We start from the raw sequence: 24,646 nt of genomic DNA, 5'->3' as shown, positions 1-24,646 counted from the left end.
CAGGTGGCTGCACACCCTAGTTGCGTCTGACTCTGAATTGCTCAGGGCCCCCTGCACGCCAGTGATTTGCTTATCTCTTCACTCATATTCCTAGGCTGAGTTCCCCAAAACAGTGGCCAGCACAGCACCTGTAACAGTTGTGTGTGCATTTCTGATCTTGCATGACCTGATTTACAGGGTATTTTGAACAGGAGCTACCTATTATGGCTTGGGATATGGCTAAAGTTTACTTGACTTTCTTTCATAAAGTAACTGGTAGAATATGTGGCGTAAGGCTATTACTACAAAAGCAGAAGTGGTGGGGGCGTGATTGAGCTTGGACAGCATTGGGAGGCAGACAGGCCCGCATCAGCACCATCTTGGCCATTTGTAGGTTATATTAACTTTGGGGATTCCCCTCAACTCTCTGAGCCTTTGTTTCTTCCCTCATTAAGGAGATCATCCATTCCTCCTTGGACTATTGTAAGGCTTAAGATCAAACATCTTTCAAGGCACTTGGAGTAGTGCCTGGGCTCCGGGGTCTTCAGGCTGTAACCATAGCAAACACTCAGATCCCAGCCACCTTCCCTTCTCTTTCCTCCAGCATGGGAATGTGGAGGACCAACCTGCTCATTCCCATTTACCCTGGAGTTCTTTCTTCTGAACTTCACCTAGCACCTGCTGTGCACCAGGGATTCATGGGTGTGGAGGCCAGGGACAGCTAAGTCTGGCATCTGGCCTTCAACTTGCCTCAGTCCCTGTGGCTGACACCTGGCCCTTTGCTCTGGAATCTGGACCCTGCAATCTACTACCAAATGCTCAGCCTAAAGAGGGCTCCCCCTATCGGTGAGAAGATTACATAAATGCCCACATCTCCCCATCTCCTGAGTTGATCAGCCCCAGCAATCCAGATACACATTCTTGGATTCTGGTAGGTTTATTCTTCAGTTGAAAACTCAAAGGAAAAGTTATGTTCCAAAAGAAAGTAGAAAAACTTTGAATGCTCTAGCCTGGGAGCCTGAATTCACAGGTGTCCCTACCGAAACAGAGGCCCTCGAAAGCCTTCAGTCCTCGTGTGTCTACCCCAGATCGCAGTTCTCTATCAGGCTTCTGAAGAGCTGTCAGTTCCCCTCATAAAAGCTCCTGCCTCAGGAGACCCCTGGGTCAGGCAGGGAAAGCCAGGACCAGGCAGCTGAGAACCTGACTTTGTGTCCCCCTGAGCACAGTCAGCGTTCTGAAGCAGTGCTTCCCACATGGCTGTTGAATAAGTTAATAAATACCTTGGGCATGAACAGGAGCGGGTAGAGCTCTCTCTGCAGCGCTGAGACTCGCTGGCCATGCTGTCTCTTGGATTACAGTGGAAAGGGGAGAATTACCCAGGCCGGTGGGAGAGTTTCATGTCCTCAGAAGTATTTTGAGCGCAATGGCAAACAGCCCTTCTTCCCTGCATTTGAAGAACGTGTGCTTTTGAGTTTCCTGGCATTCCATGCTGGTTATTCTGTCCCAGGCAAGAATCTTGTCCTTGTTAAGGAGCTGGAATTAGAGTAGAAGGGTGAAGGAGTTTGAAGTTTTTGGCAGCCTAGTGCTGGCTTAGATGAAATCTCAATCTGAAAAGAAGTGAGAAGAGAAGTAAGGCCAGGCTATGGGCCCCAGAGGAGAGGGGCCCCTGCTGTTTCCTGAGATCAATTATGTTGGGGCCCCTGTTACAGCTCCTGGCCCTCATTACTAAAAGGACAACTCTCCATCCACTCCCACCCATTTTTCTCTCCTCTTTCTGTAAGAGCAGCAGGCAGGGGTTGATGAGCCCCTACACCTGCCAGGCCTTTGCAGGCAGTGGTGTTAGGCCCAGCTTGCCGAGTTCCTAGGAAACTGAACAAGCGTCTATGGAGCACACACTCCATGTGAGCCTCTGCCACCAGCACCCTGGAGAAAGAAGACCAAGACATACTTCCCAGCCCAGGGGAGGGTGGAACCTTAGCACATGATGCATTGAGAGCTCGGGATGCATGCAACCCAAAGTGCAGGCTAAAGGGAACTCTCACTGTGTGGATGGGATCTTCAGTACAGCTTGCAGTGGAGGCTGCTCTACTGTTTCCCCATTAGGTGTGGTGGTCAAGGGCACAGACTGGACACTCAGAGCTACCACGGTAAGGAAGTGCTCTTGTATCCCTCATCTGCTAGGAGAACTGTTTAAAAGATGGGATTAATTTAATTTTTTTGAGATGGAGTCTCACCCTGTCACCCAGGCTGGAGTGCAATGGCTTACTGCAACCTCTGCCTCTGGGATCAGGCAATTCTGCCTCAGCCTCCTGAGCAGCTGAGATTACAGATGCCTGCCACCACACCCAGCTAATTTTTCTATCTTTATTAGAGACAGGGTATGGCCAGGCTGGTTTCCAACTCTTGTCCTCAAGTGATCCACCCACCTTGGCTTCCCAAAGTGCTGAGATTACAGGTATGAGCCATCACATCCTGCTATTTATTTTTTTGAGATGGAGTCTCACTCTGTTGCCCAGACTGGAGTGCAGTGGCACAGTATCAGCTCCCTGCAACCTCTGCCTGCTGGGTTCAAGTGGCTCCCCTGCCTAAGCCTCCTGAGTGGCTGGGACTACAGGCATGGGCCACCACGCCTGGCCAGGAAGTGCCCTTCTATCCCTCATCTGCTAAGAGCAATGTCTAAAAGATGAGCTTTAGGTGACCTTTTCTGCCATCTCTTTCTACTACATTCTGGTTCTTTTTCAGTATGTAATTTTCAGTAATTAGTAAATTAGCTGATTGCCTAAATTACTAAACTATAAATTTAATGATTAGTAATTTTAATAATTTCTGGTTCCCTGCTGAAATCTATGATCTCTGTCTAATAAGTCTACTATCTGAGTCCTGTAGGTCTGTATCTATTATTGTCTGTCTGTGCTAGTTTTTACACTTAGAATTGTACCTCCCTATGAGTGTTTTTTATAACTACAGTGTCCATAATCCTATCATCATGCCCAGCATGGAGGTGCTCAATAAATATACATTTCCAATGTCAAAAATTTTCAATGTGGTAAAACACAAAAAATCTACCACAACCATTTAAAGTACACCAGTGTAAGTACATTCATATTTTTGTGCATCCAAACTCTGAAACTCACTAAATCCTGCTGAACTGAAACTCTGTCCCCATTCAATAAGCCATTACTGGCTCTCCCAGCTTCTGGCTGCCACCACTCTACTTTCTGTCTCTGTGAATCTGATTACTCTAGGTCCTTCCCATAAGTGGAATCATACAGTATTTCTCTTTTTGTGACTGGCTTATTTCACTTTGCATAACATCCTCAAGGTTCATCTGTGTGCTAGCATGCGTCAGAATTTCCTTCCTTTTTAAGGCTGAATAATGTTTGACTGTATGGAGAGAGCACATTTGTTTATCTGTTGGTGGGCACTTGTGTTGCTGCTATCTTGCAGCTCCTATGAATAACGCTGTGCTGAGGCCAGCTCAGCCTTGGAGACCCCCAGTCATGCGGCACTGAAGGAATTAAGAAACAGACACAGAGATAGCAAAAGGTGGGTTCAGAGTGGAGCACCAGGGGTCTCACAGCATTTCCAGCTGAGTCCAGACCAGACTCTGACCTATGTATTTATTCTTGACTTTCCAGTGACAAGTTTTACAAGCAGATGCTCTGTGTTCTTTCATTGGTTAAAGGTAAACTAACCAGGAAGCTAGTGTGTGTTTACTATAGTTTAAAGATGAACCAGAAAATGCTTTTTACGAGGGAACAAAGGAAAGGGTCACACATCCTGTGTTCAAAGAACTCATTCATCTGGCATGAGACATAATTATATTGGATGCTGTTTTATGCTTTGAGCAGTTTGCTGCTTTGGGGGCAGTTTTCCGCTTTGGGGGGCTGACTTGGTTTTTCTTGCCGCTGATCTCAATAGGATTTCTCAGCAAACAATATGATTTCTCACACATGTCAGAATTTGCTCTCAACAACGCTGCTATGAACATCAGTGTATAAATGTGTGCGGCCCTTTGAATTGCAGGGGGTACATACCCAGAAGTGGAAATGCTAGATTACATGGTAATTCTTTGTTTCAAGACAGATTATATGGTAATCCTTTGTTTTGAGACAGTCTCTCACTCTGTCACCCAGGGTGGAATGCAGTGGTGCAATCTTGGCTCTCTGCAACCTCTGCCTCCTGGGTTCAAGTGATTCTTACCCCTCAGCCTCCCGAGTAGCTGGGATTACAGGCCTACACCACCATGCCTGGTGAGTTTCTGTGTTTTTAGTAGAGATGGGTTTCACCATGTTGGCCAGACTGGTCTTGAACTCCTAGCCTCAACTCCTAGCCTCCTGCCCCGGCCTCGCAACGTGCTGGGATTCCAAGTGTATGCCACCACGCCTGGCCTGTTTTTAATTTTTTGATGAAAAGTTTAAACACTGTTTTCCATAGCTACAGCCCCACTTTAAACTCCCAGTAAGAGTACACAAGGCTGCCAACAATTCAGCATCCTCGCTAACACTTTATTTTCTGTATGGATTACAGTAATCTTAATGAGTCTGAGGTGGCCTCTCCATGTAGGTCTTCTTATGTTTCTTTTTTTGAGGTGGAGTCTTGCTCTGTCACCCAGGCTACAGTGCAGTGGTGCAATCTTGGCTCATTGCAACCTCCACCTCCCAGGTTCAAGAAATTCTACTGCCTCAGCCTCCGGAGCATCTGGGACTTCAGGTACATGGCACCACACTCATTTTTACTCTATTTTTAGTAGAGATGTGGTGTTACTATGTCTGCCAGGCTGGTCTCAAAACTCCTGACCTCAAGTGATCTGCCCACCTCAGCCTTTCAGAGTGCTGGGATTACAGGCGTGAGCCACCATGCCCAGCCTCTCCCTGTGGTTTTGGTTTGTTTCCCTAATAGTAATGGTGAGCATCTTTTTATATGCTGAACGGCCATTTGCATCTCTTATTTGGTGGACTGTCTATTCACATCCTTTGCGCATCTTTGAACTGCCTTAGTTGGGTTTTGTTGTTGCATTGTGAGAGTGCTTTATCTATTCTAGATGGGAACTCAGTCACATGTAATTTGCACCTCTGTCCTATCATTCTGCAGTTTGCCTTTTTACTCTGTTAATAGTATTCTTTGAAGCAATCCAATTTGTCTACTTTTCCTTTTGTTGTTTGGGCCTTTGGTGTCATATGCAAGAAATCATCGCCAAAGGAAGCTCTCCTTCTATGTTTTAAGAGTTGTCAGCTGCAAACAGTGGCTCCCATCTATAATCCCAGCACATTGGGAGGCCAAAGGGGGTGAATCATGAGGTCAGGTGTTCAAGACCAGCCTGACCAAGATACCCTGTCTCTACTAAAAATACAAAAATTATCTAGGTGTGGTGATGGGCACCTGTAATCCCAGCTACTTGGCAGGCTGAGGCAGAGAATTGCTTGAACCCGGGAGCCGGAGGTTGCAGTTAGCCAAGATCACGCCACTGCACTCCAGTCTCAGTGTCAGAGTGAGACTCTGTCTCAAAAGAGCAAGAATTGTATAGCTTCGGATCTTACACCTGGGTCTTTGATTCATTATTGAGGGTTTTTTTTGTGGTTTTTTTTTTGTTTGTTTTTGTTTGTTTTTTTTAACATGATATAAGGTAAGGCTTTAACTTCATTCTTTCGCATGTGGATATCTAGTTTTCCCACACCATTTGTTGAAAGACTATTCCTTCCCTGATTGAAAAATCTTGGCATCTTTATTGAACTCATTTGACCACATGTGTAAGGGTTTCCTTCTGCACTCTGTATTCCATTCCACTGGTCTCTCTGTATGTCTTTACTGTCATACCACACTTTTGACCACTGTAGCTTGTTTTCTTTTTTTTTTTCTTTTTCTGAGAGTCTTGCTCTGTCACCAGGCTGGAGTGCAGTGGTGCAATCTCGGCTCACTGCAACCTCTGCCTCCTGGGTTCAAGGGATTCTTCTGCCTCAGCCTCCTGAGTAGCTGGGACCACAGGCATGTGCCACCACACCTGGCTAATTTTTGTATTTTTAGTAGAGATGAGGTTTCATCATGTTGGCCAGGATGGTCTTGATCGCTTGATCTTGTGATCTGCCCACCTCGGCCTCCCAAAGTGCTGGGATTACAGGTTTGAGCCACCATGCCCAGCCCACTGTAGCTTTTAATAATACATTTTGAAATTGAGAAATAAAAGACTTCCAACTTTGTTACTTTTTCAAGATTGCTTTGGCCATTTGGGATCTCTTGAAATTGTGTATAAACTTTACACAATTTATAAGGATGGATTTTTCTATAATTGAAGAAAAAATGTCACAGATTTTGAGAGCAATTAAACTAAACCTGTAGATCACTTTGAGTCATATTGACATCTTAAGGAAACTAAGCCTTATAATACATAAGTATGAGATGCCTTTACATTTGTTACACAACCGGTCTCTGGAACTCAAAATCCTTCCAAAGTCTTTGCCTCCTGCTTGAGTTTATTCCTGGTTTATTCTTTTTGATGCTATTGTAAACTGACCTTTTCTTTTTTTTTTAAGATAGTATCTCACTATGTTGCCCAGGCTAGGGTACATTGGCTATTCACAGGCATAATCGTTATAAAAACTGACAGAATTGACCTCCCAGGCTCAAGCGATTTTCCTACCTCAGCCTCCCAAGTAGCTGGGACTATAGGCTTCCACAACCAAGACAGCAGGAACTGTTTTCTTAATTTTCTTCTTGGATCATCGACTGTTAGTGTGTAGAAATGCAACTGACTCCTGTGTGTTGATTTCATAATTCTGATTCTTGAACAAATTATTAGTTCTAACAGTTTATTTTGTGCAGCCTTCAGGATTTTCTACAAAGAAAATCATGTCATTTGTTAACAGAGAAAATTTCACTTCTTCCTTTCCAGTTTTGATGCGTTTTCTTTTTTCTTTCTTTCTTAGTAGCTCTGGCTAGGATTTCCAGTATTATGAAAGCAGACATCACTGTTCTTATTCCTCCTCTTGGAAAACTTTTTCTCTCATCATTGAGAATGATACTAGCTGGAGGTTGTTCATATGACTTTTATTAGGTTGAGGTTGTTTTAATTTCTAGTCAGTATGTTTTTAATCATGAAAGGATATTAAACTTCATTAAATGCTTTTCCTGTACTAATTGAAACAAATTATCACGTGTTTTCTTTCTTCATTCTGTTAATGTGGTATCTTACCCTAATGTTTATATGGTAACCACCTTTCCATTCCAGGCATACATCTTATTTGATCATGTTATGTAATCTTTCTATGATGCTGTTGAATTCTCATTAGTAATTTCTTGAGCACTTTTGCATCTGTATTGATCAGGAATTGTGGTGTGTTTTCTTCTGCTTTGTCTGTCTTTGGTATCAGTAATGCTGGCCTTACAGAATGAGTTTGGAGGTATTCTTTCCTCCATAATTTGGAAGAAGATGAGCAGGATTGGTATTGATTCTGTAAATGTTTGGTACAAGTCACCCATGAAGCCATCTGTTCTTGTACTTTCTTGTCAAGTTTTTGGTCACTGATTCATCTTCTATTTCATTTATTTCTGTTCTAACCTTAAGTATTTCCTTCCTTCTCCTACTTTGGGTTTAGGCTGTTCTTCCCTTCCTAATAATTTAAGGTACAAAGTTAGGATTGCGGTTTGAGAGCTTTTTCCTTTTTCTTTTATTTGAGAGAGGGTCTTGCCACTTGCTGAGTTAGTCACAAACTCTTGGGTTCAAGCAATCTCCTGGCCTCAGCCTTCCAAGTAGATGGGATTATAGAACAGTGTCACTATGCCTGGCTATTGCTGCTTTTGTGTGTGTGGGGCGCGGGGGTGGGGGGAAACGGAGTCTAGCTGTCTCTCCCAAGCTGGAGCGTAGTGGTACAATCTTGGCTCACTGCAACCTCCTCCTCATGGGTTCAAATGATTCTCCTGCCTCAGCCTCCCAAGTAGCTGAGATTACAGGTGCTTGCCACCACACCTGGCTAATTTTATGTTTTTAGTAAAGATGGGGTGTCCATGTTAGCCAGGCTGGTCTTGAACTCCTGACATCAGGTTATCTGCCTATCTTGGCCTCCCAAAGTGCTGGGATTACAGATGTGAGCCACTACCTAGAGCCAGCTTTTTTTTTTTAATGTAAGCATGTACAGCTATAAATTTCCCTCATAGCACTGCTTTTGCTGCATCCCACAGATTTGATATGTTGTTTTGTCTCAAAATACTTTATAATTTTCCTTATTTTTCTTTGATTTATAGTTTTGTAGTATGTTGTTGAGTTCCCATAGATTTGTGAATATTCCAGTTTTCATTCTGCTATTATGATTTCAGTCCTTTAAAATGTATCAAATCTTGCTTTCAGGCCTAATGTATGACCTTTCCCAGAGAACATTCCACATGTACTTTGAAGAATGTGTATTCTGCTCCTGGGTGAACTCATCTGTGTATGTCTGGTAGGTCCAATTTGTCTGTAGTATCATTCAAGCTCTCTTTCCTTCTTTATCCTCTGTCTGGGTGTTGTATCTATTATTGAAAGTCAATTACTGGGCCAGGCACAGAGGCTCATGCCTGTAATCCCAGCACTTTGGGAGGCCAAGGTGGGTGGATCACTTGAGGTCAGGAGTTCAAGATCAGCCTGGCCAATGTGGTGAATCCCTGTCTCTACTAAAAATAGCTGGGCATGGTGGCATACACCTGTAATCCCAGCTACTCTGAGGCTGAGGCACGAGAATCACTTGAATTCAGGAGGTTGCAGCTGCACTCCAGCCTGGGAAACCAAGATTCTGTCTGGGGGGGAAAAAAAAAAAAAAGAGGTGTTGAAGTTTCCTACAAGTTTCATAGAACTGTTTCTTCTTTCATTCTGTCAGTGTTTGAGTCGTATATTTAGGAGCTCTGAGGTGCGTTGCACATACCTTTATAACTGTTGCATCTTTTTGGTGAATGGACTATTGTTATCTCTTACAACAGCTTTGGACCTTAAGTCTACTTAGTCTGAGATTAATCTAGCTCCTCCCTCCTTTTCTCAGTTACCACTTCCATGGAGTATCTTTTTTGTCATCCTATGTGTAAGTCTCTTACTGTCTTTAGATTGTGGAAATAATTTGCACTTTTAAAGATTATCATCTGATGAAACTCAATAGCCTGGTGGGTGACTGTGCCATGAGGCCCACAGCCAGGGACTAAGGTGAGCAGTTGTTCTGGGAGGACTCCAGCACCCCATTTACGGGGCTTTTAGGTGCCACTCTGTGGATTGTTTTCTGCATGGCTTATGGTTTGTTTTCTTTCTCATTTCCTTCCTTCTGCCTGCCTTTGTGTTTAATTTTTGTGTGTGATACACTTAGAATCCCTTCTTACTTCCTTTTGTGTACATTCTATAGATATTTTCTTTGTAATTACCATGAGGATTACATAATACATCCTGAAGATATAGCAATTGATTTTAAACTAGTAAGTTCAATCACATAACAAATATTCAACTCCTCGACAGCTCTACCCCGTCCTATGTTTTCATTACAAAGTATTTCTATATTTTAGAGAGAGGGTCTCACTCTGTCACCCAGGCTGGAGTGCAGTGTCACTGTCGTAGCTCATTGTAACCTGAAGCCCCTGGACTGAAGTGATCCTCCATAGCCGAGACTACAGGTGCACGCCACCATGCCTAATTTTTTAAAATAAATTACATATTTAACATAGGCTTATGGTTACACATCTCTTTTAAATCCAGTAAAATAATTAAAATCAGAGATGTGAATCAAAATTCCAATAATACAGGTCTTTATATGCGGCTTCAAATGTCCACCTAGCATCTTTTTGTTTTGACTTGAAGAACTCCCTTTAGCATTTCTTGCAGGACAGGTCCCAATGTAATGAACTGTCTCAGCTTTTGTTTATCTGAGAATGTCTTAATTTCTCTGGTCAGGTGATAGGTGGAAGGATCACATGAGCTCAGAAGTTTGAGACCAGCCTGGCCAACATGGTGAAACCCTGTCTCTACTAAAAAGACAAAAACATGGTGGTGGATGCTTGTAATCCCAACTACTTGGGAGGCTGCACCACTGTACTCCAGCCTGGAGGACAGAGCAAGACCCTATCCCAAAAAGATAACAAAAAGTGTCTTAATATTCTTTTTTTCTTATGAGAGTTCATAAGACGGCTTTATTTTGTAACTTATAACCACCTTTAAATTTGTCCTTCAAATGTTAACTGTAATTGGTGACTGCTTTTCTTAAATACTTCACCGGTGTCCAAGAGAGGGGAAGAATTTAGCCCTTGATTTAACACAAGTAAAGCCGGCCAGACACGGTGGCTCCCACCTGTAATCCCAGCACATTGGGAGGCCAAGGCAGACGGATCATGAGGTCCGACGTTTGAGACCATCCTGGCCAACATGGTGCAACCCTGTCTCCACTAAAAACACAAAAAAATTAGCGGGACGTGGTGGCACATGGCTGTAATCCCAGCTCCTCAGGAGGCTGAGGTAGGAGAATTGCTGGAACCCGGGAGGAGAAGGTTGCAGTGAGCTGAGATTGCTCCACTGCACTTCAGCCTGAGTGACAGAGCAAGACTCTGTCTCAAAAAAATAAATAAACCCTAACAGGAATACAGAGGACCTTAACTGCAGATAAGACTCCATTGTTACCCTGTGGCTGTAAATCTTCTGAGTTGCCTGTCGTCCCAGATGTTCTGTTAATCGCTGTAGTAGCTTACACGGTCAGAACAATGAGTGCTTCTGCTTGATTCCAGATTCTCCAGGCTTCCACTGGAGCGACACCATCTCCTGTCTTGGCACTTCATGAGTTGAACGCTGCTTCCCGAGAGGATCTGGTTGGTAGACCGTGACCTTGATTCCTGCCCCTAAGCCTCACTTTTTTCTCATCAACCACCACCATTTTGGCACTAGGACAGTGCTTTTTATAATGCACTCATCAGTGGATGCTGAAATCACAACCTGGCCATTTGGATGTTCAACTAATGCTTTATGCTGCGGAGTCCCTGCAACTCACCAACCCGTGCTGGAACTCACCGGAGCTCAGGTGTGTAGCACTACCTTGTTTCTCTATGATTGGGAGTGAAAACATTGTTCATGCATTATTTCCCATTTTTTTACTTTGGAGGTTTTGTTTTGTGAGACGAGGCCTCACTCTGTCATGCTGCCAGGAGTGTAATCATGGCTCACTGTAGCCTTGACCTCCCGGGTTCAAGCCATCTCACCTCAGCCTCCAAGAGTGCTAGAAATACAAGCGTAAGCCACTCTACCTGGCCTACTTTTGAGCTTTGAGTTCTTTATGGATTCTAGAGATGAGTCTCTGGAGATAGATGAGTCCTTGGTCTGATCGGTGGTTTGTAAACCACCAATTGGGTTTTTCCCAATCAGTAGCTTATCTCTCCATCTTCCTAATTGAGTCTTTCAGAGAGCAAAGATGTGGTCTCCCTTGCAGATACTCTGCCACTATAGCAGAAAAGCAGACACAGACAGTACGTAAATGAACATGGGGATGTGTCCCTTGAGAAAGTGTCCGTTTGAGGTAAAGAGATCTCTAGACAGATCGGTGCTGAGAGGTTATTTCATTCAGTAATAGTTGAGCTGGGGATCATCTCTAACCTCATGCTTACTTTCTCTTACTCCACTGTCTTCTGTTGCTGCGGGTGGGAAAGCAATTGTCAACATGTTCTTCCTTCTTTCCACCCTCCTCAGTAGCTTTTAGGAGCTGTTCTTTGTCTTTTCTGCAATTGTGTTTGGATGGGTCTAGGTATGGATGGATTTATTGTATTGGGGATTGTGCCTCCTGACTCTAAAGGGTCCTGGGTCCTGTCTCTATTTTCATTCTGGAATTTTTATTGAGAGACTCTCATTCTGTCACCAGCCCGGAGTGCAGAGGCAAGATCTTGGCTCACTGCCACCTCCACCTTCTGGGTTCAAGCATTTCTCCTGCCTCAGCCTCCCAAGTAGCTGGAATTAAAGGCACATACCACCATTCCTGGCTAATTTTTGTATTTTTAGTAGAGATGGGTTTTCACCATGTTGGCCAGGTTGGTCTCAAACTCCTGACCTTAGGTGGTCCACTCATCTTGGCCTTCCAAGTGCTAGGATTACAGGGATGAGCCACCACAGCCGGCCTGGAATTTCTTTGAGACATGTTGGATCCTCGCATTTCATCCTCCCTTTGTCATATTTTCCAGTCCTCTTGTTGATACTGACCTCTATGCCCTTTTAGTGGGGCTTTGGCTGTAGCAATCATATGCAGCATGGGCTAAAGAATCTCAAGGCAGCTACTGTTAGAACTGAATTAGAGGTCCACCCTGGTAGTGGGGACAAACCCCCACACATTTGCTCACAGAAGTCATCTTCTGTGTTGATGATGATTTTTGCACTATGAGAGCAGAGGAAAAACAGGGGCTGAGCATTTTCTCTAAATGGGAGTGTACATTCAAATCCCTAGTGAGGCTGGGCATGGTGGCTCACGCCTGCCATCACAGCACTTTGGGAGGCCGAGGCAGGTGGATCACCAGAGGTCAGGAAGTCATGACCAGCCTGGCCAACACGGCAAAACACCATCTCTACAAAAATACCTGACTGTATTTTTGGGAGGCCGAGGTAGGAGTGTTGCTTGAACCTGGGAGGTGGAAGTTGAAATGAGGCAAAATTGTGCCTCTACACTCCAGCCTGGACAGTTCATAAATAAAAGATATAACTAACTCACAGTTCTACAGGCTGTAGAAGCACAGCTCCAGCATCTGCTTGGCTTCTGGTGAGGCCTCGGGAAGCTTATGATCATGGCAGAAACAGCAGGGGGTGCAAAGAGAGAGAGGAGGGGCCAGGCTCTTTATAAACAAACTGCTCTTATGTGAACTAATAGAGCAAGAAGTCATGCTTCACCAAACCAAACAGAGGGTGCTAAGCCATCCATGAGGGAGGTACCCCCTCTAACAAACATGAGATTTGGAGGGAACACACATCCACGCTGTGTCAGGCTGTAAATGTTTTGTTTCGACTCTTAGCTCCTTGAATGCCAATTATTTGTCCTCCCTGGCAAGAGAGAGAGATGGGTTTTCCCTCCGGCTGGAAGGCAGATACCAGACAGGGGGCAGAGTGCCAGCCAGCTGACCGCACTGTGGAGGAGGGGCCAGGGACATGAAGCTGCAGGCACACAGGTGGCTGTAGGCAGCCACCAGAGTGCAGGCAAGCTGGAGCTCCCCGGTGCCACAGGGGTCCTGCACACACAGGCTGAGGAATGGTGCAGGGTCCACCTGAAATCAGGGCTACCCACTCTCTCTATCTTAGGCCCCTCCTCCCTGCCACTCCCCAGGGTAGACTGGGGAAGGGGCTTTCTGTGTCCCAGGGCCCAGGCTTACATTCACCACCCAGAAGCAGTTCCCCAAGCTGGAGCCGGGGCCCTGGAAGAAGGCCGGGCAGGTGGGGCTCTGTCCTGGGCAGGTCGGCTGAGTCTTCTCGGCGGCCCTACAGTCACCATCCACCTGGTGGGACAGACACAAGACGTAGGCCTCCCGCTGGACCATGTGGCTCCCCCACCTACATCGACCTCAGCAGGAGACTCCCCCAACCCTGGGTCTGCAAAGACCTCTGCAGAGCCAGCAGGCCACCTGCCTCTCCTGGGACTCTGCAGCCAGCAGCCCTCAAGAGCCTCACCCAGAGGGAGGAAGGGCAGGTGCACCTGCTCACCTGCCAGGCCAGGCTGAGCTCCTCCACGCTGCAGGCCACAGAGCCATCCGGCAACATCAGCTCATTGCCTGCTTTATTGTCGGTGGTGCCCAGAAGGCCAGTGGATATGCCTGTGGGGAGGAGGGAAGCTGAGGAGGTCCTGAGAGCCCGTGATCCTCCCCCTGGGGACCTGTATGAGAGACAAACCTGAGGCACACTGAGAAGCGGTAGAATCCTGCCACCTCCACCCCAGTCTCCCAGAGCCCAGGGCTCTGGCTCCATACCCTCATCAAAGGCGGGAGAGAAAGCACAGGGTCTAAGAACAGCATGTGTCTCCCCCCGCCCCCATCCCCTCCCAATGGCCTCAGCTCGAGTGGCCAGAATCCAGGCCCACCCTTTATGTTCCTTGGCAGAGGGACCATAGAAAGGCCAATCCACCTCGGAGCCACATATCCCAGGGGTGGGGGCAGAAAGCCCTGGACCTCAGTGCCATCATCTCAACCACAGTAGCTGCCTACAGCCCGGGGACCTGTCGCACTGGAAGCTGAGAATGGTGCATCCCGAAAAGGATCTTGGTGGTGGGGCCAACCCCGCCAGGGCCCAGACTCACCGTGGTGCCACAGGCCCAGAGTCAGGCTGCAGAGGCCAGTGGGCACATCACAGGAGATGGAGACCCCATCCTCACTGGCCAGCTCAATCCTGGGGACGTCCCTCCTTTTCATGGCAAGAAGCAGCTGGAGGTCTGGACAGCTCTCCCCTGGCAGGGAGGAGTTGTACAGCCTGTAGGCTTGTGGACCAGAGGGGGTAGGCAGGAGGGCTGACCCATAGCCAGCGGACAAGTTTGAAAGGGCCATCTCCCCAGGCAACCTGTCACAGGCACAGGTCTCCGGGGGGAAGCTCGGGCCTCTCCTCCTCACCTGCAGGCTGGGGTAGAAGATGAGGGTCACGTGGTTCAACTCCACAATCAGGGCGGTGAGCCCCGAGCCTGTCTGACTCAGCATCAGGGAGAATGTGTTGTGAGCAAAGTCTTGGGCCAGCAGGATGCTGCCACACTGGGTGCTGAGGTCCCACACCTGGCTGTCGAAAGTCACCACATGCTGGGCCCGGGCAACCAGGGCATGGTCTGGGGAGAAGCAGCCCCAAAGGCAGGGTGAGTGGAGCCAGCTCCACCCACCACAGTAGGAGCCCAATGCCTGCTGGGCACCCCAATGCCTAGAGCCCCAGCTTAGCCTGCCCTGAGGCCAGGAGTCCCCCTCTCCTGGTGCAGCAGCCAGCGGCCCAGCGATCCCTCACCTGCTTCAGGATGACATGAGCTGAAGGGCTATGGACCAATTCAGCCCTAACGAGGAATGGAGTCCCCAGAACCGCTACAAAACTGCTGTGCTAAGTAACAAAAGCCTGGCTCAGAGGCCAGTCATACCTCTGTTTACATCAGATGTCCACAGCAGGCACAGCCTTGGACACAGCAGGCAGGCTGGCAGCTGCAGGGTTTCAGCTGAGGATGATAAAAATGTTATAAAATCAATTGTGGTGAGGCATGCACCGCTCTGAATAAACTAGAAGCCACTGAATGGTGCACTTAAATTTCACACATCGGCCAGGCATGGTGGCGCTAAGCCATCCCAGCACTTGGCGGGGCTGACGCAGGAGGATCACTTGAACCCAGGAGGTCAAGGGTGCAGGGAGCCGAGATTGCACCACTGCACTCCAACCATGACAACAGAGTGAGACCTAGAGTCAAAAAAATCATACCAGTCATCCATTTAATCTCAAGGAAGCTACTGGTGGGGGTTGGGAGGGCCGCGGAGAGAAAAGCATTGACTGTTTAAGTGGATGGCCAATGGCTCCCTCAAACATGACAGCAGTGTCCTGCTGACCTGCCCTCTTCAGGGTACGGAAGGGATGGCCTGTGAAGGAGCAAGTGTGACCAGTCCAGCCAGCGCGGCCCCTGAGCGGTGCCTTGGGGGTGCTCGTGCCCATGGCGGGAAAGCACCATCCATCGTGCACAGCCAGACACCTGTTGGCCAGGGTCAGCATCCCAAGGGAGACACTACCAGCGCCGTGGTCAGCTGTCAGAACTGAGGGCACAGAGCAGCCCATGGTGACACACACACAACTTGAAGACCAGGCTGTTTTCTAAAAGATCAGTGTGCTGCTTAGACCTGACTACACCCATGCTTCTAGGGAGCCGTAGGCCTCCATGTGAGTCTCACACAGATAAACCGCTCCTTGCCAAGCCTGGGTACCTTGGCTCCCCATGGACATGAGGGGCTCCCTCGTGCATTAAGAACTGTACATGCCCGTTACCCATATGAGTGAGCCACGTGATTACCTGCATTTCACAGTAGAGGAAGCTGAGTCCATAGAGGTTAGCAGACTCACCCGAGCCACATGCAAGCTCCCCAGGAGCCCAGAGCCAGTCATCCCAGCACCCCCCTTGGCTGCACTGCTGGGCCAGGCCTTATAATCTGGAGAAAAGCAGGATGTGAAGCCTCAGCTCTAGTCCCGTAAGACCTTGGGAAGTCCAATAAGCTCTGGGCCTGGCACTGTGATGCCACAAGCCTCTGTAGGCTTCCATGTGCTCCCACAGTACCTGCCCCTGCATGGTCTGCTGCTGTGCCCATGGGGCAGGGGGCTCCCAGGGAGGAAGGTGGCACAGCTCGGGGCAGGACTCAAACTCTCAGAGACCATGCAGCAGGCGGCATCTGAGCTGGTAGAACACGAGAGCATGTTGGCCATGGACATCTCTCAGAGTGGCTGCAGCAGCTTCTACACCACCAGGTAGCTGGCCACCCAGCCCATGTCCAAGGGCTCATCCCCCCCGCCCCGAGGCAGCAGTGGCAGTGTCACCACCGCTAAGTAGTTCCTAGAGGGAACACACAGGACGAGTCGCTATGCCTAGCCGAGCCTTGCTCCTTTTGGCTGCAGAGGGGGAGCTCACAGGTCCACAGGAAGAGCCTTGCCATGGAGAGCATTGGGTTGCCTCTTGGGGAGGGGCTGTCCTTGTTCTAGAAAATCCCATAATGAGGTGGAGGAGGACAGACGCTGGCCTGACAGTAGAGGCGATGGCTGAGCCTTGGACAGAAACAAGCTGCCCTATTTTGAGGACACAGATGTCTGATGTCATGTCTGATCTGCGCCCCCCCCCCACCCCGCGTCTTGGGTAGCATAGGGCCTGTGTGTGGGGATGCCAAGGACAGGAGCTGGAAGGTGTAGGAGATTGTTTTGGTTTTTGAGACAGAATCTCATTCTGTTTCCCAAACTCGGGTATAGTGGTATGATCTCGACTACCTGCGACCTCTGCCACCTGGGTTTAAGTGCTCCCCCTGTCTCAGCCTCCAGAGTAGCTGGAACTACATGCACTCACTGCCATGCCTGGCTAATTTTTGAATTTTTAGTAGAGTGAGGGTTTCACCATGTTGGCCAGGCTGGCTCGAACTCCCGACCTCAAGTGATCTGCCCAAAGTGCTGAGATTACAGGCATGAGCCAGTGTGCCCGACCAACAGGTCTAGGAAGTTTCTACAGCTGAGCGGAGGACTGGAACTTTCTCAATATGTAGAGTAGGCTCAAGCCTGTGAGATCTGAATGATTAGGAAGATCTTGGCTCCGGTGGGGGCGGAATGGGAAGAGGAACATTGCACAGTCTGTTGTTGATGGGCCAGTGAGGGGGAGGGACAGGTAGCCTCACTTACCTTTTAGGGAGCTCAGAGGCCCTGCAGCTGGGGGCAGGAAGCAGCTTCAACACCCTCACTGCCAGTTGAATCCATTTGTTTGGCATTCCCACCAGATCCCACTCACCAGGTAGGCGAATAACCAGACAGGTGATTCTTCAACCAAGCCAAAGCCCCGCCCTGGGAGCTCTTCCCTTCCTCAGCCTACATTCTGACTGCAAGATGGCAGGAGCGGAAATTTGTGTTACATGGAGCCTTTTCCCCATGATGCGGATTTGGCCCCTGTTCTACAGCTGGGGAAACTGAGGCACACAGGGCCGCTGCAGAGGAATCCCAGTAAGAGGCAGAGCTGGAGTCCAGATCCTCGGCAAGGACACCAGCATGGAAGAAGGGGTGGCCCCCTTGCCTGGAGCCTGGGTCCTGGGTCCTGGTGGGCCTCATGGCTGTGAGGGAAAAGCATGTTTGGGCCCCAGGCTCCTGCTCTAGACTGGGTTCCCCACTTCTATCCACCACCCCACTGTTCTCAAAACAGGGACCAAAGGGACCTTTTGAAGTGAAAGGGTGATCACATCCTTCCTAGGTCAGAGCAGAAGCCAGAGTCCTCCCCTCACCACCCCAGCCTTGGGACCTCCCAGTCTCTCCCAGTTACATCAGCCCCACCACCTTGCTATTCATACAGGCCAGGCAAGGTGGCTCATGCCTGTAATCCCAGCACCGAGTCTCTGGAGCCCAGGATTCTGAGACCAGCCTGGCAAATATAGTGAAACCCCGTCTCTACTAAAAACACAAAAATTAGCCAGGTATGGTGATGAATGCTTGTAATCCCAGCTACTTGGGAGGCTGAGGCAGGAGATTCACTTGAATTTGACAGAGGTTGCAGTGAGCTGAGATCACACCACAGCACTCCAGCCAGGGTGACAGAGCACGAGACTCCATCTCAAAAACAGGCCAGGCACATCTCTCTCCCAGGCCTCTGTGCAGTGGTGCCCCCACCTGCAGCTCTGTTCCCACACTGGCCCCATGGCTCTTGCTCAAACTGTACCTTCTCAACGCTGGCCATGGCCACACACCATAGGTTCCTCTGCCCACCATCTCAACAATGTCACTTCTCTGGCATTTGCCACCTAATGTATGGCTCAGTAGTGGTAAATGATGGGCAGTGGGCCACACCCAGCCTGTGGTCATCTTCTGCACAGCCTGCAAGAAAGAAGGGCTTTTATGTGTTTGTAAAAGATTACAAAACAGGCCAGGAGTGGTGGCTCGTGCCTGTAGTCCCAACACTTTGGAAGACCAAAGGAGTTGCATCACTGAAGGTCAGGAGTTTGACACCAGCCTGGAGTGGCAAAACACTGTCTCTACTAAAAATTCCAAAAATTAGCCAGGTGTAGTAGTGCACACACCTGTAATCCCAGCAACTCAGAGGGCTGAGGCAGGAGAATCACTTGAACATAGGAGGCAGAGGCTGCAATGAGCTGAGATCACACCACTGAGACAGAGTGAGACTCCATCTAAAAAAAAAAAAAAAAAAAAAAAGATGATTACAAAACAAAAGCAAGGAAATGTGACAGAGAAGAACGGCCTACTTAAGAGGTGACTCTCAGGCTCTCTGCAGGGAGCGGTGCACACCCTGCTGTAGATTTCTCATGCTTCATGTCTGTGTCTGAGTAAAACTGAGCTTCCTGAAGGCAGGGGTCAGCCTGGCCCACGGTGGCCCTCTGCAGCAGCTCCTAAAATCCTGCCTGCACTGGGACCATGCTCGTGAGGTCTCCATGGAGTAAGGAAGAAACCCCAGCTTCCTCTCCTGTGAAATGGGGTGGTCAGAGGAGTCAGTGAGTCAGAGCGTGTCAAAGCGTTCAGCATTGCACCTGATATGTGGCAGGAATGCCGGATGTGCCACTCCCAACCCTGCATTACCTGGTTATGAGGTCATACAGGTCCAGCAGGGGCTTGCAGAGCCTCTTCAGTGCCCGTGAAAATGTGGCCTCAGCTCCGGACAGCATTGGGTGGGCCACCTGGAGAGGGAGGGGACAGAGAGAGCTGTCTCTGTCGTCCTCAACTGCCAGCCACGCCCCATCCTTGCCCTCAGTCTCCAGCTCCAGGGTGCCTTTCACAGCCCCTCGGCCCACCCTAATGGGCCTGGGACCCCGGTTGACTGGCATCCCGGAAACCCAGGCCTGTAGCCACCACATGGCCTCCTCTGCCTACTCCTGCCACACCTCCTCCAGGGGCTGCAGCATCACTTCCAGGAAGGCGTTCTTCAGTGTGGCCAGGGGCCCTGCAAAAGGCAGCCACCACCCACCATGAGGCCTCTGGGGAGCTCAGAGGCCCAGCCCAGGTCTGGAGAAGATAGGGCCTGTTCCTGGGATTAAAATGGTGGGGGAAGTGGAGGAAAAGAAATAGAGTAGAAGGCACTGAAGATTGCAGGTGAGTTGTTACAGTAAACCCGAGCCGCCTCTGCATGGCCTGCTTCCAAGTTGTCTGGGAACTTGGATTGGGGGAGGGTTTCCCCCACTCCTAGAAGTGACACGAGGCTCTCTGCACCTGAACTGTTTGCACAAACGGGGTTTATGCTGAACCCCTGCTTGCGTCCTAGGAGTCTGACAGTGTGCTCTGAGCCATGCAGCACCTGCCAATTAGGCAGCCCCACTAAACACCCTGGGTGACATAGTGCTGGGACAGCCAAGTGCCTCCCATGTGAAGGCGCTGGACTGGGAGAGGACACTGGGTGCTGGCCCTGGTTCCCCCTGGACTCCGCCCTGGACCCTTTCCCTGTGCCGACACTCCTGCTTTCTCTCACTGTAGTTAATGACAGCTGTGAACAGCACAGTCATGGAGCACTCTTTCAAATTCGCTGCCCTGTGGGTGGCCATGGGACTCTGGCACAGCAGAGAGGATATAGAGGGGGCATTCAATAGCCAGTCAGAGGGACACCTACCCTGGCATGGGGCACGGTCTTAGCCCCAGATGGTGGAGAGGCCAGAAGTTCCTAGTCCTGCCAGGAGGACAGTCGAGGAAGCCGCTGTGAGCATTTAATGACCACGCGGCCACAAAGAGCTCATTGTGGAACCAGAAAGAGATCCTGTGGCACTAAGCATCACAGAAACAAGGCTGTACACTCAAAAGAAAGCAGGCAGAAGACTGAAGAAACTGAGGCAGCAGGCATAAGGAATATTAGCTTGGAGACCTTGTAAGAATAAGACAGAAGCCCATGAAAAAAAGAAGATTGGGTCAGGCACTATGGCTCACACTTATAATCCCAGCACTTTTGGAGGCTGAGGCCAGTGGATCACAAGGGCAAGAGATCAAGACCATCCTGGCCAAAATGGTGAAACCCTATCTCTTCTAAAATACAAAAATGAGCCAAGCGTTGTGGTGCATGCCTGTGGTCTCAGCTACTTGGGAGGCTGAGGCAGGAGAATCACTTGAATACGGGACGCAGAGGTTACAGTGAGCTGAGATCATGCCACTGCACTCCAGCCTGGTGACACAGCGAGAAAAAAAAATAAAAACCACCACCATTTGCAGGACTGGATGTGAAAAGAAAAAAAATATGTATAAGGTTAAATGCGTGCTACAGAAGAACTACCACCTGTTCAGCAGCTGAGCACACCGTGATTCCTAACTCAGCAAAAGAACCCCTGCTCTGGGAAAAACTTAAGTGAACTGCTGTTTCCAAAATGCATTTTTACAGTTGAAAATCTGCTTCCCAAGCCCTCCTTCCAGTCCTTGGCACTGTGACAAGCGTTTCTTACTTCTGAGGACGTGGGGTTGGAGATGCAAAAGGGAAAGTCACCAAGGCTGAGTTCCAGCTGCCTGCATCCTTGCAGCCAGGGCCAGAGGGCCATGAGGGGCTCCCTAGCTCCCGCCGTCCACGCTGGAATCACACGGCACGGCTCTGCTGCAGTGGCCGGGCTTACCTCCATGAAGTGATTGCTCAGGGTGGGTCCCGAGTCATTCTTGAAGGTCTGGCTGACACAGAGATGCCTCTTGTTGCTGCTCTCATCCCAGTGCTTCCCATAACTCACCTCCAGTTCAAGCGATTCTCCTGCCTCAGCCTCCGGAGAAGTGGGATTACAGATGCCCGCCACTACGCCTGGCTAATTTTTGTATTTTTAGTAGAGATAGGGTTTCACTGTCTTGGCCAGGCTGGCCTTGAACTCCTGACCTCATGATCTATCCGCCTCAGCATCCCAAAGTGCTGGAATTACAAGCATGAGCCACTGCGCCTGGCCTTGTGTGTGTGTTTTTTTTCAACTTATTTATTTTAGAGATAAGATCTCACTCTGTTGCCCAGGCTGGAGTACAGTGGCACCATCTTGGCTCATTGCAACCTCTGCCTCCTGGACTGAAGCAACCCTGGATGAAGAGACATAAGACTGAGGCTGAAGTGGCAGCCCTGGATCCACTCCTATGTGGCTATGCTATTAGGAGCAAGTTCATCTCTTTAGGAATGAGCTTAGGGTACTCAGATCACCTTGCCAGACTCTGGTGCTCTCTCTGGATGTCCCACCTGGCCTGGGCACCCACCTTGTGGCTGAGGCCGGTATCTGTGTGCTGTGGAGCTCGTGGCCCAGCTCCAGCTGGTAAGTGCCATCTAAGCCACTCTCTGTCGGCAGCCTCTGGCCGGTGCTGCACTGGTGCGCTGGCTGCTTTGCCTGAGCTGTGAAGATTGATCAGCGGACCCCTGCCCTCCTCTGCCAGGCAGCCCTCCACCAGGGCTCCAAGAGGAGGAGGGCCCAGCCCAGCCTGCCCTCAGCCGTGTCCTCCCAGCCCTGTGGTCTGCTTCACCTGTCACTCCATTAGAACCTGCTCTTGGGGAGCTCTTAAGAGATGGATGAATGTCCCCTCAAAAAACACTCATTTCTTTTCTAATGAGCAGGTACTAAGTCCTACTCAGAGCCCACAGAATGACTAATGGAAAATCCTGTGGTGACAGCATATCTTAGCCTGCAGAACCACAGCCTTGAGAAACAGGGCAGACTCTGCCACCTCCAACTGCCCCACAGCCAGGTGTGCAGTGCCTTACCCAGGAGGCTGCACTGGATCCTCAGGGAGTTGGTCCAGAGCCGGCCTCGCTGCTGCAGCAGGCTAAGGGCACACAGCCCCGCCAGTCCTGACACGACGAGCTCGGCACCCAGTGTGGCCGCCCAGCGTCCATCCTCCTCCTTCCTTTCCAGCAGTGCTGCCGGGACAGAGAGCAGGCAGGAGAAGGTGTCAGCCCCCAGGGACCAACAGCCTGAGCCCCAGGCAAAGATGGGACTCGGGATATGCCAGGGGCCTTGGGGTTGGGGGGCTCATTGAAGAGTCAACACCTGTGCCCTGCACTACAGCCCACAGACAGGCCTGATCATGGTTCACTGCAGCCTTGACCTCCCAGGCTCAATTGATCCTCCCACCTCAGCCTCCCAAGTCGCTGGAACTACAGACGTGCCACCACCTTGGCTGTGTGTGTGTACATATGTTTTAGAAACAGGGGTCTCACTATGTTGTCCAGGCTGATCTTGAACTCCTGGACTCAAGCAATCCTCCTGCCTTGGCTTCCCAAAGTTCTGGGATTATAGGCATGGGACACTGTGCTTGGCCCAAGAATAAAGTAGAATGAGGCTGGGCACAGTGGCTCATGCCTGTAATCCCAGCACTTTGGGATGCCAAGGCAGGCAGATTTCCTGAGGTCAGAAGTTCGAAACCAGCCTGGCCAACACAGTGAAAGCCTGTCTCTACAAAAATACAAAATAAATAACCAGGTGTGGTGGTGGGCACCTGTAATCTCAGCTACTCAGGAGGCTGATGCAGGAGAATCGCTTGAACCCAGGAGACAGAGGCTGTGGTGAGCCAAGATTGCACCATTGCATCCAATCCCAACACTGTGAGACTGTCTCAAAAAAAAAAAAAAAAAAAAAAAAAAAATAGAATGAAACAAAATCAAATAGGACAGATGACAAAAGAATTAACCACACATCATGGGTTGTTGGGTAAATTTCACCTTCTGAAGCTTCTGCTTCTGCAACACTGAAGGTCATCCAGAACACACAGGTGGAAATGGGCCAGCTGTTATGTTATGACTCGCAAACACCCACATGAGGTAGTCAACAGCCACTGCTCCAAGTGCCCCCAGCCTCAGCTCCTGTCCTTACCTTGGAATCTTTCAGAACACATAAGCAGCACACCCAGGTGCCACCACCCCAGCTCTGGCACCGGCCCAGCACCTGCTCAGCTTGGGTGTGTGTTTTAAATGCCCTGTGTATTTTAGGTCAAAATGTTACATGTGTTTCTGACCATGGGTGAGAATAAAAACTACCCTAAAGCTGCTATTTTAAGGTTTGTGGGGGCAGTTGGAGGTTGGGGAGGTTCTGGGGGCTCACACTGAACCTACATCTGTCCTTAGATGGGTTGTTGATATTGAGAGGCTGGGCTGATGAGGACCATCAGGAGGCATTTGGCCCACACCCTAGCCTGGCCACGGGGGAGACAGGGCACAAGGGGTTTCATAGCCTACCTGTCAGGTGGGCTTGGTCACTCAGCAGATGGCTCAGTGATGCAGAGAGGCCAGCTTGCAGCCCGCCTGCTGCGTGAGGTTCCCTGTAAAGATGACAGGGCTGCCCCCATGACCAGTTTCATCTCCAGCTGCTCCTGGAACCACTCAGCCTTGCCGACCATGGGTGGCTGCATGTCTCTAGTCCTGAAAAGGCTGTGGTGTCACCCGGAATGACAGGCTTGGCCAGCAAGCCCAGCCATGATCACACAAGCTGGGACTGGAGAGAGGGCAGGAGACAGCCCAACTAATGGCTTTGTATGCTGATCCTTCCCCGGTTTTGATTTTCCTTGAGATAGCGTCTCACTCTGTCACCCAGGCTGGAGTGCAGTGGCAGGATCCTGGTTCAATGCAACCTTCGTCTCCTGGGTTCAAGTGATTATCCTGCCTCAGCCTCCCAAGTACCTGGGATGACAGATGCACACCACAGTGCCCAGCTAATTTTTGTATTTTTAGTAGAGACAGGGTTTCACCATGTTGGCGAGGCTGGTCTCAAACTCCTGAGCCCAAGTGATCTGCCTGCCTTGGCCTCCCAAAGTGCTGAGATTACAGGTGGGAACCACTATGCCCAGCCCTTCCCCAATTTTTTAAACTCTGGATTTCTCAAAATTAGAAACCTGTTATAAACTCAGACATAAACACAAAGGACTCCTCTTCTCTCAAATGACAACCCCTTCGTTGGATCTATCAGGAACTCTGTCGACCATCACTATGGAACGTGACTAGAGTCAACCCCATCTGCCATCTCCGCTGCCCACCAGCTCCAGCCCTGGTCATCGAGCCTATCTGACTGAAACATCCTCCCAGCTCTCCCGGCTCCTAAC

General features: G+C 49.5%; 2 protein-coding genes across 7 annotated transcripts in view; one reads left to right on the top strand and one right to left on the bottom strand.

The window, feature by feature from the left end:
* Positions 1–23,220, top strand: part of LOC120363164 (uncharacterized) — a 60,830-nt gene extending 37,610 nt beyond the window's left edge. The window contains exons 10-11 of the mRNA XM_074387349.1: positions 8,321–8,411; positions 10,702–23,220. The gene's annotated coding sequence lies outside the window, so the exon portion shown is untranslated. The remainder of the gene's footprint in view (positions 1–8,320; positions 8,412–10,701) is intronic.
* Positions 898–14,619, bottom strand: LOC141581633 (apolipophorins-like). Of its 6 annotated transcripts, none has more exons than XM_074387722.1 (4): positions 14,229–14,619; positions 13,640–13,749; positions 13,312–13,434; positions 898–1,512 (listed from the first exon to the last, which is right to left on the bottom strand). In XM_074387722.1, exons 1-4 carry the CDS (start codon positions 14,617–14,619, stop codon positions 1,375–1,377), a joined length of 762 nt encoding a protein of 253 aa, XP_074243823.1. In that variant the 3' UTR covers positions 898–1,374. The 6 variants fall into 6 exon arrangements, with proteins under 6 accessions (XP_074243823.1, XP_074243824.1, XP_074243825.1 ...); XM_074387723.1 differs by having other exon boundaries at positions 1,387–1,586; XM_074387724.1 differs by having other exon boundaries at positions 1,387–1,586; positions 13,318–13,434.
* Positions 23,221–24,646: the final 1,426 nt, after the last annotated feature.

The sequence above is a fragment of the Saimiri boliviensis genome, chromosome 16 (genome assembly GCF_048565385.1).
Source record: "Saimiri boliviensis isolate mSaiBol1 chromosome 16, mSaiBol1.pri, whole genome shotgun sequence".
Lineage (NCBI taxonomy): Eukaryota > Metazoa > Chordata > Mammalia > Primates > Cebidae > Saimiri > Saimiri boliviensis.
This window is presented reverse-complemented; position numbering and strand designations above follow the sequence as displayed.